Source organism: Phyllobates terribilis, unplaced genomic scaffold (assembly GCF_046119375.1).
Source record: "Phyllobates terribilis strain yellow unplaced genomic scaffold, ASM4611937v1 Scaffold_5__5_contigs__length_657084704, whole genome shotgun sequence".
Taxonomy (NCBI): Eukaryota; Metazoa; Chordata; class Amphibia; order Anura; family Dendrobatidae; genus Phyllobates; species Phyllobates terribilis.
In genome coordinates, this window is record NW_027362765.1 from 43937925 (window position 1) to 43957978 (window position 20054).

At 39.1% G+C, this 20054-nt stretch overlaps 1 protein-coding gene across 1 annotated transcript in view; it reads right to left on the reverse strand.

The window, feature by feature from the left end:
• Positions 1–17007: 17007 nt before the first annotated feature.
• The window catches only part of LOC141270656 (uncharacterized), a 93910-nt gene continuing 90863 nt past the window's right edge, over positions 17008–20054 (reverse strand). Inside the window, exon 7 of the mRNA XM_073680744.1 lies at positions 17008–19875. Within this exon, the coding sequence (XP_073536845.1) occupies positions 18863–19875 (1013 nt within the window). The 3' untranslated portion in view covers positions 17008–18862. The remainder of the gene's footprint in view (positions 19876–20054) is intronic.

The following is a 20054-nucleotide window of genomic DNA, read 5'->3' on the forward strand; positions in this document are numbered from 1 at the left end:
TCCGATGGAAGGCCCTGACTAGACGATCAGCGTTTACGTCTCGAGCAGGGACCCAGGATCTCTCCTCTGGTCCGTAACCTCTCCAATGAATGAGGTATTGGAGGGAATTACGGACTTTCTGAGAATCAACAACCCTTTGTACTTCAAACTCCAAACTGTCATTGACGGAAGTGGAGATGAAGGAGACAAAACGGAAGGGACAAACTCTTTTAGCAGAAATTTATGGAATACATTTGCAATGGAGAAAGATGGAGGGAGTTTTAATCTGAAGGCCACTAGGTTAACTACCTCCAAAATCTCATATGGACCAATAAATTTAGGACCCAACTTTGCTGATGGCACTTTCAATTTAATATTTTTTGGAAGAAAGCCATACCTTATCAGCAACTTTGAATATGGGGCCCCCTGAACGTTTCCCCATCAGACTTCCGTTTCTGGCGATGCTGGGCTACCCCAATATAATTCTGAACCTCCCTCCAGACATCCCCAAGTTTCTGTATGACAACCTCTACTCCTGGACAACCAGAACTCATTCTTGAGAATTCACCAAAATGAGGATGAAAACCATAATTGCAAAAAAAATGCGAGGTTCCAGTAGACTGGTTAACCCAATTGTTAAAGGCAAACTCAGAAAGAGGTAAGAATGAGGACCAGTCCTCCTGCTGAGCCGCAATAAAGCATCTAAGAATTTGCTCCAATGACTGATTGGTCTCCAGAATTTTGAGACAAATTGCACCCCCACTATCGGATGCAATGTTCAAGGGAATGCCATGAAAGCTTACCACATGATTGATAAATAACCAGGAAAGCATCTCAGCATTGGGTAACCCTGATAATGGAACAAAATTAGCTTGTTTACTGAATTGGTCAACCACTCAAATAAAAGGTTTCCCCACAAGACAAAGGAAAATAAGTTATGAAATCCATGGACAAATGAGTCCATGGTCTTTCTGGAGTAGGCAAAGGAGCCAATTCCCCGGCCGGCTGGTTATGACAAACTTTAGCGTGTGCACAAACCTCACAAGCGGATACAAAACTTTTAATGTCATTAAGCATGTATGGCCACCAAAAGTTTCTACATATAGCCTTCTGAGTAGCAGTGACCCCGGGGTGACCACTCAAGATAGGGTCATGAAACTCTTGCAACAAACGTAATCTTAGATACACGGGCACAAATAATTTAGATCCAGGAGTAGCAGAAGGAGCCGACGACTGGACTTTGCGAATCTCAGCCTCCAATTCTGAGGACACCATTAAAATTACTATACCCTTAGGAAGAATGGAGGAAGGAGGTTCTGGAGGAGAAACAGACTCAATGCTGCGTGACTGAGTGTCAGCTCTAACATTCTTAGACCCTGGTCTGAACGTGATGGAAAAATTTAATCTAGGAAAAAATATGGACCACCTGGCCTGTCTAGGGGTTAAACGTTTAGCAGATTCAATAAAAGCCAGATTCTTATGATCAGTAACAACCATGACCTGATGAATAGCTCTCTCCAAAATATGCCTCCATTCTTCAAAAGCTAATTTTACAGCAAGCAGCTCACCATTTCCAACATCATAGTTTTACTCAGCAGACAAAAACTTCCTAGAAAAAAAATGCACATGGCCGTAAATTAGTCAGAGTTTTGGGATCTTGGGATAAAACAGCCCCTAACCCAACCTCTGAGGAATCCACCTCTACAATAAACAGTTTTTGAAGATCAGGCTGAATCAGAACTGGAGCAGACATGAAGCACTCTTAGCTTATTAAAGGCCTCAATAGCATCTGACGGCCAAACCTTAAGATCTGCCCCCTTACATGTGAGAGGTTTAACAATCTGCGAAAAAACCCTTAAAAATTTTCTATAGTAGTTGGTGAATCCTAAAAAAACGCTGCAGTACTTTAAGGTCGTGAGGTTGAACGTCATCAAGGTATATCACAATAAACCTTCCAATGATATCAGAAAAAATGTCATTCATAAAGTTCTGAAAAACAGCAGGTTTATTGGTTAAACCAAAAGGCAAGACCAGATTCTCAAATAGACCCTCGGATGTTAAAAACGCTGTTTTCCACTCATCACCCTCCCGGATTCTTATCAGATTATACACCCCTATTAGAAAACCATTTAGCCCCAGCAATCTGATTATATAGGTCGGGGATGAGTGGAAGGGGAAAAGTATTTTTAACAGTAATTGTTTAGTTCACGGAAATCGAGGCAGGGACGGAGGCCACCATCTTTCTTTTTCACAAAGAAAAAAACAGCAGCTACAGGCGAGGAGGAAGGATGGTTATGACCCTTCCGTAAACTTACTTTAATATATTCTTTCATAGCGGTCTGTTCAGGTCCCGACAAATTGTACAAGCGAGCCTTAGGAAATTTGGCATTAGGAATTAAATCAATAGTACAATCATAAGGATGATGGGGAGGTAATATCTCTGCCTCTTTTTCTGAGAACACATCTCCGAAGTCTTTCAGGTACGCCGGCAGACCCGCCAGACTAGCGGAGCAAATTTGCACAGAACAAATACATCTTTCATGGCAGTTGGGGCTCCATTTAACAATATCCTTTTGCCACCAATCAATAACAGGATTATGAACATGCAGCCAAGGAAACCCCAACACCAACCCAGCAGGTAAATTATCCAACACATAACAGGAGATGGACTCATAGTGCAGTGTTCCCACTCTTAGTGTGAATTACACCGTTACAAGCTGGACAAGGTTCTGGAGTAACGGTGTCTTGTCAATGGCAACAATCTGAATGGGTCTTTCCAATCTAACTGTCCCTAATCCTAATTTAAGAACCAGTCCAGAATCAATTAAGTTTGCAGCAGACCCACAGTCAATGAAAGCAAGTGTAGATAACCATAGGTTCTGAAAACGTAGTTCCACGTTCAAAAGTACTTTATCTGAGGAGTAAAAAGGTACCTGGAAGCCTCAAGCTTAGGCATTTCCCGACGACTTATTTGCTTGAGGGCGAGTCGAGCAGTCCTTAAGATAATGTCCAGTGCGACCACAGTAGAAGCAGAGTCCGAGATCGGGCCGACGTTTCCTCTCCATGGTCCGAGAGCTTGCTGCTCCAACCTCCATTAATTCCGTCTTAGGTAAGGAAAAAGCCTCAGGAGGAATGACCGAAACCCCTTTTCGCTCATCAGTTCTCTCCCGAATCCTGCAGTCCATACGAATAGCCTGAGTCATAGCCTCCCCCAAAGACGGGTGGAGGATGCAAGGCCAGAGCATCCTTAAGAGTATCCGTAAGGCCACAGCGAAACTGACACCTGAGAGCAGCATCGTTCTAAAAAACCTCAGAGGAAAATTGCCGGAACTCCAAACTATAATCCTCAGCGGTGCGGCCCCCCTGCGCCAGGTTCGTGATCTTAGCCTCTGCGACCTGGTCCCTGTCAGGTTCATCATAAATCATCCCATAAAGTGTCAGAAAAGGCGTCGACAGAAGACTGTTCTGGGGCTGGTGGGGACAAAGAAAATGCCCAGGCCTGAGGACCCCCACGCAATAGGGACATGATTATACCCACCCGCTGGGACTCATCCCCAGAAGACCGGGGTCGCAGAGAAAAAATAATTTACAGCTCTCTTTGAACACCCTAAAATGATCCCTCCCCCCGAGAATTTGTCAGGAAGTGCCACAACTGGTTCGGGGGAGGTCAACTGTACGTCAGTAGGTCCAGAAGACATAACTACTGTCGCTGGCGGAGAGCTTTGGGACACCCAGAGTACTAAGCTGACCCTGCAGCTGGGATTGTGAGGATTCAAGCCTCTGGAGATTCCTGGTCAGATCCTGAACCATCTAGGTCAGACTCATCACCTGATCACACAGTGCACAAACTGGATCCATTGGTGAGAGGGGGAAAAAAATAAATAAAAAAATGATGTACGGCCAGACGTAATGTGATGCTAGTCACTAACTCACGGAGCGACCGTGAGGTGGATAGTCAGACGTTCCGAGGTCAATACCAAGAGAGCCCATAGATACTAAGGGAAAAGACAGATCCAGTCCAGGTCACAGTCCAGGGTCAGTATCAAGAGAGAGCAGAACAAAGCCAAAGGGCAAGACAAGGAGGTAGTCAGAACATGGTCCAAAGGGTCAGGCAGGAGAAGATCAGACCACAGTACAACAGAATGAGGCAACCACTCACCAGGAAGCACAAACTACATCTGGCAGGGAACAAGGGCCGTCAGCTCAGTTAAATAGCTTGGGCAATCTCCAGAACACTGAACACCTGGAGACTGCCCTGCAAATCACAGTCAAAGATTGGACAGCCGAGCTGTCAATCAAAGCACCGAGAGCCCGACTTGCCACTCACAGGATTGGACAGCCAAGCAGTCCATCAAAACACAGCAAGAACCAGTTCAATAGGACAGCATAGCAATCCCACACAGAATGCAGGAATCGAGACAGATATCATCTTTAAAGGCCTGTATCATGTAAGTCCCGACAGTATTATTTATGCAACTCACGGTCCCTGATGTAGATAATGCTGGTCCTCCATCTGCTATCTCCTTGCTAGCTCCAGTGTGAGGCCCGCAGAACTCCTCAGATATCGGGAAATACCCGTCGCAGGCACCACCGAAGGACGTCTATTTGTTGGACCACACTGGGACGCTTCTTAGCTGACATTTGGTGGTAAATAGTGTTTCTTAATTGGGTCTGCAGGCATCACCTAGGCAGGAGCTGAACTGTTGCACATCCTCACTCCTCCATAGCCAGGCCCCGCCCCCTCGTGGATGGGATTATATGAAGTTTTCCAGTGCCGTATGCTGAATGATGTTCCCACCTCCAAACTTCACTGTTGGTATGGTGTTTTTGGAATGATATGCAGTGCATTTTGGCCTACAAACATGGTGTGTATTAAGGCATTCAAAGATATAAATTTTGGTCTCATTTGACCAGACTATATTCTCCCAGTATTTCACAGGCTTGTCTAAATGTTGTTGAGCAAACTTTAAACGTGCTTGAACATGCTTTTTGTTCAGCAATGGTGAGCGTGCATAGAGGCTATGGAGCTTGAGTGCATTATGATTTTATTTGAAACAATTGTACCTGCTGATTTCAGGTCTTTCTGCAGCTCTCCAAAGGTGGTCTTTGGCTCTTGGACAACTCTTCTGATAATTCTTTTCAGTCTTCGGTCTGAAAACTTGCAGGGAGCACCTAGTCGTGGCTGGTTTATGGTGAAATTATGTTCTTTCCACTTCTGGATTATGGCCCCAACAGTGCTCACTGGAACCTTAAGTAGTTTAGAAATTGTTCTGTGACCAATGCTATTCTTATGTTTTGCAACAATAAGGTTGTATAGGTCTTGAGACAGCTCACTGGTTTTACCCATCATGAGATGTTTCTTATGTGGCACCTTGGTAATGAGACACCTTCTATGGGTCATCAGTTGAAGCAGCTGATAATATTTTTCACTAAGAGTCAGGATTGCTTTCTAATTGATCTGATGTTTGCTGGTGTCGTGACTTTCCATGGCTTTTTGCACCCTTATGTCTCAGTGTTCAATACTTTTCCCTGTGTCATTTCTCATTATTACACATAGCCTAATTTATGGACATCTATGGTTTGATTTCTTTGCCTGTGTGGATTGGATGGATTGTCACCGACATCTGGTGAGAATTTAATGTCAATGAAATATATTTACTTAGAAAATTGGTGATATATTCAATACTTACTTCACCTGCTGTATGTATTGATCTGAAAAAAAAATCTGGAAAATTATTATCATTTATTATTATAGCGCCATTAATTCCATGGCGCTTTACATGTTTAAAAGGGGTATACATAGCAAACAACAAGTACAATAATTTGAACAAAAACGAGTCAGCGTCTGGTACAGGAGGAGCGAGGACCCTGACCGCGAGGGCTCACAGACTACAAGGGATGGGTGAGGATACAGTAGGTGAGGGTAGAGCGAATGGTGGAGCGAGGGTTACTGCAGGTTGTAGGCTTGTCAGAAGAGGTGGGTCTTAAGGTTCCTTTTGAAGGTTTCAACAGTAGGAGTGAGTCTGATGTGTTGGGGTAGAGCATTCCAGAGTAGGGGGGATGCACGGGAAAATAAGATTTTGTTTCTCAGAAATTATACATATATTATTATATGTATACATATATATATATATATATATATATATATATATATATATATATATATATATATATATACAGTACAGACCAAAAGTTTGCACACACCTTCTCAATTAAAGATTTTTCTGTATTTTCATGACTATGAAAATAGTACATTCACACTGAAGACATCAAAACTATGAATTAACACATGTGGAATTATATGCTTAACAAAAAAGTGTGAAGCAACTGAAAATATGTCTTATATTCTAGGTTCTTCAAAGTAGCCACCTTTTGTTTTGATGACTGCTTTGCACACTCTTGGCATTCTCTTGATGAGCTTCAAGAGGTAGTCACCGGAAATGGTTTTCACTTCACAGGTGTGCCCTGTCAGGTTTAATAAGTGGGATTTCTTGCCTTATAAATGGGGCTGGGAACATCAGTTGTGTTGTGCAGAAGTCTGGTGGATACACAGCTGATAGTCCTACTGAATAGACTGTTAGAATTTGTATTATGGCAAGAAAAAAGCAGCTAAGTAAAGAAAAACGAGTGGCCATCATTACTTTAAGAAATGAAGGTCACTCAGTGCGAAAAATTGGGCAAACTTTGAAAGTGTCCCCAAGTTCAGTTGCAAAAACCATCAAGAGCTACAAAGAAACTGGCTCACATGAGGACCGCCCCAGGAAAGGAAGACCAAGAGTCACCTCTGCTTCTGAGGAAAAGTTTATCTGAGTCACCAGCCTCAGAAATCGCAGGTTAACAACAGCTCAGATTAGAGACCAGGTCAATGCCACACACAGTTCTAGCAGCAGACACATCTCTTCAACAACTGTTAAGAGGAGACTTTGAGCAGCAGGCCTTCATGGTATAATAGCTGCTAGGAAACCACTGCTAAGGACAGGCAACAAGCAGAAGAGACTTGTTAGGGCTAAAGAACACAAGGAATGGACATTAGACCAGTGGAAATCTGTGCTTTGGTCTGATGAGTCCAAATTTGAGATCTTTGGTTCCAACCATCGTGTCTTTGTGCGACGCAGAAAAGGTGAACGGATGGACTCTACATGCCTGGTTCCCACCGTGAAGCATGGAAGAGGAGGTGTGATGGTGTGGGGGTGCTTTACTGGTGACACTGTTGGGGATTTATTCAAAATTGAATGCATACTGAACTACTGAACCAGCATGGCTACCAGAGCATCTTGCAGCAGCATGCTATTCCATCCGGTTTGCATTTAGTTGGACCATCATTTATTTTTCAACAGGACAATGACCCCAAACACACCTCCAGGCTGTGTAAGGGCTATTTGACCAAGGAGGAGAGTGATGGGGTGCTACGCCAGATGACCTGGCCTCCACAGTCACCAGACCTGAACCCAATCGAGATGGTTTGGGGTGAGCTGGACCGCAGAGTGAAGGCAAAAGGGCCAACAAGTGGTAAGCATCTCTGGGAACTCCTTCAAGATTGTTGGAAGACAATTTCCGGTGACTACCTCTTGAAGCTCATCAAGAGAATGCCAAGAGTGTGCAAAGCAGTCATCAAAGCAAAAGGTGGCTACTTTGAAGAACCTAGAATATAAGACATATTTTCGGTTGTTTCACACTTTTTTGTTAAGTATATAATTCCACATGTGTTAATTCATAGTTTTGATGCCTTCAGTGTGAATGTACAATTTTCAAAGTCATGAAAAATCTTTAAATGAGAACGTGTGTCCAAACTTTTGGTCTGTACTGTATATATATATATACACTGCTCAAAAAAATAAAGAGAACACTCAAATAACACATCCTAGATCTGAATGAATGAAATATTCTCATTGAATACTTTGTTCTGTACAAAGTTGAATGTGCTGGCAACAAAATCACACAAAAATCATCAATGGAAATCAAATTTATTAACCAATGTAGGCCTGGATTTGGAGTCACCCCCAAAATAAAGTGGAAAAACACACTACAGGCTGATCCAACTTTGATGTAATGTCCTTAAAACAAGTCAAAATGAGTCTCAGTATTGTGTGTGGCCTCCAAGTGCTTGTATGACCTACCTACAAAGCCTGGGCATGCTCCTGATGAGGTTGCGGATGGTCTCCTGTGGGATCTCCTCCCAGACCTGGACTAAAGCATCCGCCAACTCCTGGACACTCTGTGGTGCAATGTGACGTTGGTGGATGGAGCGAGAAATGATGTCCCAGATGTGCTCAAGTCGGATTCAGGTCTGGGGAACGGGCGGGCCAGTCCATAGCTTCAGTGCCTTCATCTTGCAGGAACTGCTGACACACTCCAGCCACATGAGGTCTGGCATTGTCCTGCTTTAGGAGGAACCCAGGGCCAACTGCACCAGCATATGGTCTCACGAGGGGTCTGAGGATCTCATCTCGGTACCTAATGGCAGTCAGGCTACCTCTGGCGAGCACATGGAGGGCTGTGCGGCCCTCCAAAGAAATGCTACAGAACACCAGGATTGGCAAAGTCGCCACTGGCGCCCTGTGCTCTTCACAGATTAAAGCAGGTTTACACTGAGCACATGTGACAGACGTGACAGAGTCTGGAGACGCTGTGGAGAGCGATGTGCTGCCTGCAACATCCTTCAGCATTACCTTTTTGGCAGTCTGTCAGCAATGGTGTGGGGTGGCATTTCTTTGGAGGGCTGCATAGCCCTCCATGTGCTCGCCAGAGGTAGCCTGAATGCCATTAGGTACCGAGATGAGATCCTCAAACCCCTTGTGTTAAATAATACTTCTTTCTGTATTATTTTTCTCTATCGAGGACTTCTCAAAATATCAATATCACGATATTCTTATAAAAAAATGTATCGATTTATTCTTGGATTGTCCATTAAAAAGAATAATTGCAGAAGCTACATACAATGGTTAAATAATTAGTGTAATTGTCCATTTGTCCATAATTAGCTTAATAGCTGAGATTCACCCATCTTTCCCTGGGATCCAGCACGTGTGTCCAGGTAAAGAACGTGTTTCCTTGGCCTACATCAGCTGCTGGTTTACACACAGACCCTCGTCCTGTGTCGTGTGGAATGGCAAGAGACCCCCCCTGCCTCTATCATGAGCTTTTATAGGCCGGTCATTCTGCATATGGTAGTGAACTAAAAATACACACACAAATAGCTCATGTCATCTGGACACCCTTAGCACGAGGCTGATGCAATCTTACAGAATTCAGAATTAAGAATAAAATGAATAGTCATAATTAATATTTAACAATTCGCCCTTTTTTGAGGATGACAGACAACTGAATCCTCAAAGAAGATAGGTTCATCATTAGGATAACAGGATCATTTTTTTCCTTTTTCTTCCTTGGTAATATTATTTAATGTCCATAATAATAATAATAATAGTAATAATATCAATATCGGATTATTGTTATATAATGATGTGAATTCATGTTATGGTAAGCCGTGACTAATATTTATTTAACATATATAATTATACTTTCCTAAATCTAAATCGAAGTAATCACGGGTCCAATCGTCATCATCTGATGTCATCGGGTCTTCGTCTCGTCTTCTTCTTGGTTCTTTTATAACACAGTCTTTAGATGAAAACTCCTTTGAAATAAATGATAGCGTGTAGATATTGTACAGTCCATAATTGTATTCATTATTGTTCAGTCCATAAACTGTACTCTTTATTAGAAAGATCATGTGTGTCAATTGATAAGAAAACAAAGTCCATGGATGAAATGTAGCTTTAATATCTGTGCAGTGTCACCTGGACTTAGGTTGGATTGTCTTTAGATAATTCTGGAATCCTCCGTGTCATCCGCACTTGTCTCGTGTCACTTTTGAAACAGATGTGACGTCTTTGGTCAGCAAAGCAAGGGTTAACTTGACACTTCCCTGCTTTATATAGCACCATAACCACTACTCAGTCCTTAATGTTCAGGACACATATGTCAGGTATTACCTGTTCACCAGCTTTCATTGAAGCGTTGCAGGTGATAAGAAACCACTGGAACGTGATGAAACTTGAACACAACCCAGTTCATTTAGGATCATCGTCCTCTGCAGTCCTGGTTATCAGTGGTGTGAATTGTATTGTATGTAATGGACACAATCTATTATCACTCAGCATTCACAACATCTTTACCTTCTGAGACGTCCGGATATCGGTTGCTTCTTCTTGTAACTTTTGAGAATATCTTTAATTTATAAATATGAAAAGTCTTTATTAAGATAGAATCCATAATTGCGATGTCTTGATTGAAGTCTTCATTCCCTAATCTGATACCAAATCTGGCAATTTTCCTAACCTATAATATCACAGCGTACCATAGCAATCAATAATATCCATCTAATTATTATCAAAATATTAAAATAAATTATGTTTGGAATAATAAACAATAATAGATAGTAATTCATTATTAATCAAGTTCTCCATGTGATATAATATTTTTATGTCATAGGTGTAATTACCTTTTCCAACCCATAGGTGTCAGTGTGTTTTGAAACAACAAGTGTTTATATCTTTATTAAACCAATAATACCCAAAAAATGTATACTCATGAACCAAAATGAATAAATGTATGAATGAATGAATGAGTTGTGTTTACTCAGAAAATTGAAACATTTTTCTTCTTATATTAATTCATATCATTATATTTAATGAAGCAATATTCTTGTATTAGACATTACTTTATTGAATATTAATGTGTTTTCTCAATTGAGATATTGAACTGAAATAAAATAAAAAATGAGAATTAAAAATGAAAAATGGAAAAATAAGAAGTAAGAATAAAATGTAAAAATGAAAAATAAAATGAAGAGTAAAAATAAGAATAAAAATAAGGCCTTTATATGTTGATGACAAATGCAGAGTAATTATATTCTTCATAAAAATACCCTTATATTTCCATTATCTGGATGATTTCGTATTTGTCATAACCTTGTATTACCAAAAATTATTAAATGATGCAACTTTGCATGTAATACCCTTCTTAATTATACCATTGTACCTTATTAATATTTCTTCTTCATTAAAATGTGTGAAAAATAAGTATTGATCAAAAGTGATTATGTAATCAGGATCAAAAACACATTTCCCCCCTTAATACCAAAAAATATTATTTTATAAAATAATTTATGTATATATCAGAACCAAATTATAAATAATTATTCTTCTATAAATATTTTGCATAAATTTCATATCAATGTGTAGCATATATTTGTCTGAAGAGGTGTGTACCTATTTAGGTAACCATTAAAAGACAAGTGATATCCTTGAATACTATAAAATTATCATGTGGAAAAATTATTCTAAATGTAAATTTGCTTTATAAACCATTTTGATGTGTGGTTGCCCTTATCCACTATTCGCTAAGTCAAAAAATAATAATTACTTAATTACGTATAGAAACATATATATTATGTAGATAATAATTAATGTATCATAATTTTCTCAGAATTAAAATATATTTGTGTACCTTCACATAAAAGTTTTTTTTTTTTCCTTGCACACATTAGATGAGGCCTCACATTCAGTTAGAAGCTGCTCACATTCATCGGTCATAGATTCGTTCAACTCAAACATTTTACATATGAAGTTATAGATATATATATATATATATATATTTAACCCAAAATTATTGTATCCCAATTATCAATGTGCATTGTCATATCAATTAAATTTAATATCTTAATATTCCTTTGAATATTCCCCAAGTACATATAATATAATATGAGAGTAATTCACTGAAATTTAGGACGCTTGAAAAAAAAAAAATGCTCTGGACTCGCAAAAATAGAAATGTCTTAGATTCTTTTTTTACAGGATACCAGGTTTTAAGTTACGTCAGCTGGAAATAGAATGATTGGGATTCTATACTATTTGCTCAAAGTTCAAAGGCCGCAGCTGCCACACGTCATGCTGTAAAGCTGCTTTAGTTATAAAGCACAAAAGAAATAATTAATAAGTGTTACACATAATATAGTTCAACTAGTTATATTGTTATTATTTTAAAATGTTATACATATAAAATCATGCAATTTTTTCCAACTTCCTGTGTGAATAAAGAAATAAATCCATTTTAGAGTTGTTTGATCAAATCCTGCTTTGGAATGAAAACTCTAAGGAAATATAATAACAAAAAATTAAATATCAAATTCATACAGAAACAGAATTATTTAAATATCTTATACATATGTTGGTTCTAATGCAATTCAAAATAATGCTACTTTAATTTATATATGAGGTTCTAATTTATTAGTTAATATTTTAATTATTACTATGAATATATATATATTAATACAATTATACACAATCTCTACTGTATACAAGTGTGACCATATATATATATATATACATACACATACATATATATATATATATATATATACCCATATGAACTAGCAGATACTATGTAACTACACAAATTTGCTGTATAAAATAATAAATAACTAATGATACTTTGTATAACACTTTGATACAACATATAATTACAGTTTTTTCTTAGCCATTCCCTAAACCAAATCTTCTGTCTCTGTCAAAAATCTCCAGAAACGCCCTATTTAAAAAATACATCTTTCTCTCCTTCAAAAGCTCAGATAACTGCCTGTTCCTCTGTCTACATTCCCTGATGTCACTGTGAGCTGGTCGTCTCACCTGTCTCTGTCCGTCAATTTCGGCCATTTTCCTTTCTAGGGAGAAGTCACAGCTTTGAATTTTTAACTCTTTCTGTGGAGAAATTGACTTTTGAATCATCTGATATGGCTTATAACATATATGAAATCTTCTGCGTATTTCATAGATTTCATTATGGGGATGACTCAGTCTAGGAGAGTTTGATATTGGCTTTTGAGAAGATTTTACCTTTTCTGGTTTTATAAATTTAGCTTGATTTATTTTCTTTTCACGATTTTCATGTTTTCAAACAAAATCAAGCAACTGCGCACATTGAAATAAAGGTTCTTTTTGTGATGCAATAACTCGAGATACTGGATTTAAGAATTTGAATTTTTGTACAAAAGTGGTTATCATTTGCTGTAATTTTCCATTTTTGATGAGAGCTTTGTACAACCGTTCAAATATGGACATGAATGTATATGTACATTCTTTCCTAACAATCCTTAATTTTTGTAGATCATCTATGTCTGGGAAATCCTTTGTGGCACAATAAATCAAATATTTTAATCTGTCTGAATCATTTTCCCATTCATTAGGAAAGTAATTTTCACAGGGCATTAAATTTAAACGTCTGGAAAATGTCACAGGAATCCACATTTTAAATAATTGATTCCTCTCCTCATTGGATAAATCAAACTTATCAGAGAAGCTCTCAAATATCTCGGAATTTCTACAGACATGGATTTTGACATCATATTTTGGCATGATTTTGTATAATTTTAGCAAATTTTTCCTCATTTTAATTTGGAGTTGGGCCTCAGTAGCTTCTGAATTTTCTGCTATTTTTAGTGGCCCTTGTACGTCAGCTCCTCCTACGTCACTCATGTCTCCTCCCAAATCACCTAATATGTCGGTTTCTCATATGTCAATCATGTCTCCTCCCATGTCAGTTTTTTGTATGTCCGTCTCTTCCTCAGACCCAAGGTCACCTTCAGTTACAGACATGTGTCTTACTTCTTGCTCAATTTCCACAATACAGTCAGAATCAGTATCACCATTTGACACTATTTCTACACAATTGTCCTGCTTAGACTTCGCGAACACAAAACGATGAAATACATCTATCAAATGTAGAATATTCTGCAATTTGTGTTTGTCTATTTACCAATTTAGAAGTTAACTGTAAATTCTGCAATTCACATTCTCTAAGCCACAAAACATCTAAGTCATTTCCTTCATTAACTTTGAAATTAATATTACTTTGTTTAGCAAAAGAAGAAATTATATCCATATTTTGCTTACCTTCAGATTTCTTAGCTTCTGATCAGCACGTACTATGCTCAGTTCGTCTGATATGATCCTTGTAGTACCTCTGGTTCCTGTCAGTCCTCAGTCTGTAGGTTCTTTCTGATTCTTGTGACAAGTTAGTGGATTTCCTGACACGTGAACAACAGCTGTTCAGCTCGTCTCCTCTCTTCTCTCCCCCCTTTGTTCAAGAAGGAAATTCACTTAAAAACACGAAAAATCAGGACTGGCTAAGCTCGCCAATATTAAATAATACTTCTTTCTGTATTATTTTTCTCTATCGAGGACTTCTCAAAATATCAATATCACGATATTCTTATAAAAAAAATGTATCGATTTATTCTTGGATTGTCCATTAAAAATAATAATTGCAGAAGGCACATACAATGGTTAAATAATTAGAGTAATTGTCCATTTGTCCATAATTAGCTTAATAGCTGAGATTCACCCATCTTTCCCTGGGATCCAGCACGTGTGTCCGGGTAAAGAACGTGTTTCCTTGGCCTACATCAGCTGCTGGTTTACACACAGACCCTCGTCCTGTGTTGTGTGGAATGGCAAGAGACCCCCCTGCCTCTATCATGGGCTTTTATAGGCCGGTCATTCTGCATATGGTAGTGAACTAAAAATACACATACAAATAGCGCATGTCATCTGGACACCCTTAGCACGAGGCTGATGCAATCTTACAGAATTCTGAATAAAATGAATATCGATAATTAATATTTAACACCTTGTGAGGCCATATGCTGGTGCGGTTGGCCCTGGGTTCCTCCCAATGCAGGACAATGCTAGACCTCATGTGGCTGGAGTGTGTCAGCAGTTCCAGCAAGATGAAGGCATTGAAGCTATGGACTGGCCCGCCCGTTCCCCAGACCTGAATCCGACTTGAGCACATCTGGGACATCATTTCTCGCTCCATCCACCAACGTCACGTTGTACCACAGACTGTCCAGGAGTTGGCGGATGCTTTAGCCCAGGTCTGGGAGGAGATCCCACAGGAGACCATCCACAACCTCATCAGGAGCATTCCCAGGCGTTGTAGGGAGGTCATACACAAGGCCACACACAATACTGAGACTCATTTTGACTTGTTTTAAGGACATTACATCAAAGTTGGATCAGCCTGTAGTGTGTTTTTCCACTTTAATTTTGGGGGTGACTCCAAATCCAGGTCTCCATTGGTTAATAAATTTGATTTCCATTGATGATTTTTGTGTGATTTTGTTGTCAGCACATTCAACTTTGTACAGAACAAAGTATTCAATGAGAATATTTCATTCATTCAGATCTAGGATGTGTTATTTGAGTGTTCCCTTTATTTTTTTGAGCAGTGTGTATGTATATATATATATATATATATATATATATATATATATATATATATATATATATATATATATATATATATACATATACATATACATATACATATATATATATACACACACACACTATACATATATACAGTACAGACCAAAAGTTTGGACACACCTTCTCATTTAAAGATTTTTCTGTATTTTCATGACTATGAAAATTGTACATTCACACTGAAGGCATCAAAACTATGAATTAACACATGTGGAATTATATACTTAACAAAAAAGTGTGAAACAACTAAAAATATGTCTTACATTCTAGGTTCTTCAAAGTAGCCACCTTTTGCTTTGATGACTGCTTTGCACACTCTTGGCATTCTCTTGATGAGCTTCAAGAGGTAGTCACCGGAAATGGTTTTCACTTCACAGGTATGTCCTGTCAGGTTTAATAAGTGGTATTTCTTGCCTTATAAATGGGGTTGGGACCATCGGTTGTGTTGTGCAGAAGTCTGGTGGATACACAGCTGATAGTCTTACTGAATAGACTGTTAGAATTTGTATTATGGCAAGTAAAAAAGCAGCTAAGTAAAGAAAAACGAGTGGCCATCATTACTTTAAGAAATGAAGGTCAGTCAGTCCGAAAAATTGGGCAAACTTTGAAAGTGTCCCCAAGTGCAGTTGCAAAAACCATCAAGAGCTACAAAGAAACTGGCGCACATGAGGACCGCCCCAGGAAAGGAAGACCAAGAGTCACCTCTGCTTCTGAGGATAAGTTTATCCGAGTCACCAGCCTCAGAAATCGCAGGTTAACAGCAGCTCAGATTAGAGACCAGGTCAATGCCACACAGAGTTCTAGCAGCAGACACATCTCTACAACTGTTAAGAGGAGACTTTGTGCTGCAGGCCTTCATGGTAAAATAGCTGCCAGGAAACCACTGCTAAGGACAGGCAACAAGCAGAAGAGACTTGTTTGGGCTAAAGAACACAAGGAATTGACATTAGACCAGTGGAAATCTGTGCTTTGGTCTGATGAGTCCAAATTTGAGATCTTTGGTTCCAACCACGGTGTCTTTGTGCGACGCAGAAAAGGTGAACGGATGGACTCTACATGCCTGGTTCCCACCGTGAAGCATGGAGGATGAGGTGTAATGGTGTGGGGGTGCCTTGCTGGTGACACTGTTGGGGATTTATTCAAAATTGAAGGCATACTGAACCAGCATAGCTACCACAGTATCTTGCAGCGGCATGCTATTCCATCCGGTTTGCGTTTAGTTGGACCATAATTTATTTTTCAACAGGACAATGACCCCAAACACACCTCCAGGCTGTGTAAGGGCTATTTGACCAAGAAGGAGAGTGATGGGGTGCTACGCCAGATGACCTGGCCTCCACAGTCACCAGACCTGAACCCAATAGAGATGGTTTGGGGTGAGCTGGACCGCAGAGTGAAGGCAAAAGGGCCAACAAGTGCTAAGCATCTCTGGGAACTCCTTCAAGATTGTTGGAAGACCATTTCTGGTGACTACCTCTTGAAGCTCATCAAGAGAATGCAAAGCAGTCATCAAAGCAAAAGGTGGCTACTTTAAAGAACCTAGAATATAAGACATATTTTCAGTTGTTTCACACTTTTTTGTTAAGTATATAATTCCACATTTGTTAATTCATAGTTTTGATGCCTTCAGTGTGAATGTACAATTTTCAAAGTCATGAAAATACAGAAAAATCTTTAAATGAGGTGTGTCCAAACTTTTGGTCTGTACTGTATATATATTTACACACACACACACATATATATTCTATATTCATAGCTCAGCCACTCGTCAAATTTCATTTTTACATTTGCACTTTTCGCTCCCCTTTTTTTCCCAGTCATAAATGTTCAATTTTTCCATTGATATATCCATATAAAGGACTTGATTATGCAGGATAAGTTGTTCATTTGGATGGCACCATCTATTTTTCCATTCAATGTACTAGAAACAGGGAAAAAATTCCAAGTGGAATAAAATGGTGAAAAAAAATGCAATTCTACCAATGTTTATTGGATTATGTTTCTACGCTATTCAATGTATTTTAGACATGACCTGGACATATGATTCTCCAGGTCCGTACAACTATGTCGATACTTAGATTTTTTTTTTAAATAAAGAGGTGGAAAAAAATCTGAATTTTTAAAAGGATAAAAAAAATGGTTGTGTCGCCATTTTCCGAGACCTGTTACATTGTATTTTTCCGTTAATAGAGCTGTGTGAGGGCTTATTTATTCGTGTGGTGACCAGGCGATTTTGTTGGATCTTTAAAACATTTTGATTATTTTTTATTGCATACTTTAGGGAGGTGTTGAGACTGAAAAACCACAATTCTGACCTTTCGTCTTTTTGACTCTTTACAGGGTTAACTTATTTTCTATTTTCAAAGATAAGAATTTTATGGATGCGAAGATACCAAATATGTCTTTTTTATTATTTCTTTATTTTGAACTTGATTCAAATGTGCACATTATTTGTACCCACATGTGTATTGCTTTAAATGCATCTCTATTGACATCATGTCTGTAGCACATTTGACCGCTTTAGCCAATCACTGAATGGAGCACTGCTGCCGCTTAAGTCAGCACAAGCTGTTGAGCACAGCGATTGGCTGCAGTGGTCACATGCACTACAGACATAACATCACTGCTGCAGCCAGTAAGCAAAAGACTGAAGCAGCTGCAGAGAGCCTGCATTAGAGCAGTGCGAGGTGAGTAATGTTGATTAATTTATTTGAAGCGCAGGCACGCAAATGGTGTACGGAAGATTGAAAGGGGAAACCAGTGAGGAGCGATGAGGAGATGGCCTGAGGGCAGGGAGGAGCGCTGAAGAGGGGCCCCGAGTGTGTACTTGAGACCAAGAACTTAGATGTGAGATATGATGGGAATCTTGAGAAAAAGTTAACGGAGCTCATTATAGTCAGTGGGGACAGTCGGGCTCCGTTGTTGTGCGACTAATGATGATTCTGTCCCCAGGGTCTTTATGTTGCTTTTTTTCCTACAATGGAACAGGATAACGAAAGGGTTTAGTATTAGTGCAAACACAGGCTTAGAGGCCCATAAAAAATATTCACCTTCATTCAGTCACATTAAAATGTGAAGTGGGGAAAAGAGTGGTACTGTATCGTGACCCGTAGAAGCGCAGCTAGGCGCGAAACGGCCGTCGTCCTCCAGGTGTACCACTCTTTTCCCCGCTTCACGTTTTAATGTGATTGAAGGCGAATATTTTTTATGGACCGGTGAGTGCTATCTTTTTCTTCCTTATTTCATATTATATATGGACTGTTTTTTAGTGATAAGCACCCAGTACCTGTGGGAGAGGAGTTATGTGTCTGCACTGAGAAACTTCTGAGTACAGAGGTGCCGGTTTTTGTGTTTCTTTTTTGTGGACAGCCTTAGAGGTGTTGTTCTTCATATTTCAACATTTTCTTTGTGAGCAGCGTAGAGTGATATGATAAATGGGTGTGGTAAGGGCATGGCCTAAAATTTTATTGCTGCGAGCTATGCACACCACAGGATCTGTCCTTTTTTGTCTTTGAAAGTTATGAGTTATGGATAAAACATTTCCGAAATTCTGAGCATCAGAATGGCCTCACTCCTAAGTGAGTTCTCTTATGTGGAACAAGACATGACTTAAACTTAAAACATTTCCCACATTCTGAACATACAAATGGCTTTTCCCCAGTGTGAACTCTTTGATGCTCAACAAGATTTGATTTCCATGCAAAACATTTCCCACATTCCGAGCATGAAAATGGCTTCTCTCCTGTGTGTGTTTTTCTATGGTAATCAAGAGTTCTTTTGCTAGAAAAACATTTCCCACATTCTAAGCATACATATGGCTTCTCTCCTGTGTGAGTTTTCTGATGGGCATGAAGATGTGATTTTTGGGCAAAACACTTCCCACATTCTGTGCATAAGTATGGCTTCTCTCCAGTGTGAATTCTCTGATGTTTAACAAGAGTGAATTTGTGTTTAAAACATTTCCCACATTCTGAACATGGAAATGGCTTCTCCCCGCTGTGGGTTTTTTGATGATCAGCAAGGCCTGATTTCTGAGAAAAACATTTCCCACATTCGAAGCAAGAAAATGGCTTCTCCCCTGTATGTATTCTCTCATGTCCAATAAGTTTTGATTGACAGTCAAAACGTGCTCCACATTCTGAACATGAGAATGGCTTCTCTCCAGTGTGACTGTTCTCATGTCTTATAAGATGTGCATTCTTCGTAAAACATTTCTCACATTTTGAACATGAAAATTTCCTTTCCTTGTGACTTTTCTCATGTTTAACAAGATCTGATATATCTACGTAACATTTTCCACATTTTAAACATGCAAATGGACTCTCCCCTTTGTGAGATACGTCAGGCTCACTATCCATTCTGTTATTTTCATTTTGGTTAACAGTCTGTAACGAATCAGAAGATCGGACCTGTTGAAAAGGATCAGATGATAGATCTGCGCTGTGAAGGGTTAATGGTATATCTGGGACAATTTCATGCTCTTCATATGTTTCTTGTGCGATATCATGATGATCTTCTTCTTTAAAATCTGAAGAGATCTCATGTCCTTCTGAGCTTGTGGTACAATCACCTGCCAAGAATATAACAAATTATTTTAATATAATATAATCTTTTCTTTTTTTTTTCAACATCTTTACTTGATTTTTCAAGACACAAATACATACCATACATCTAATCTGGTACATAGAGAGGTAAGAGTTCCCGTACGCAGACTGGGTCTATAACAACTCTATTCACATATTTAATTGG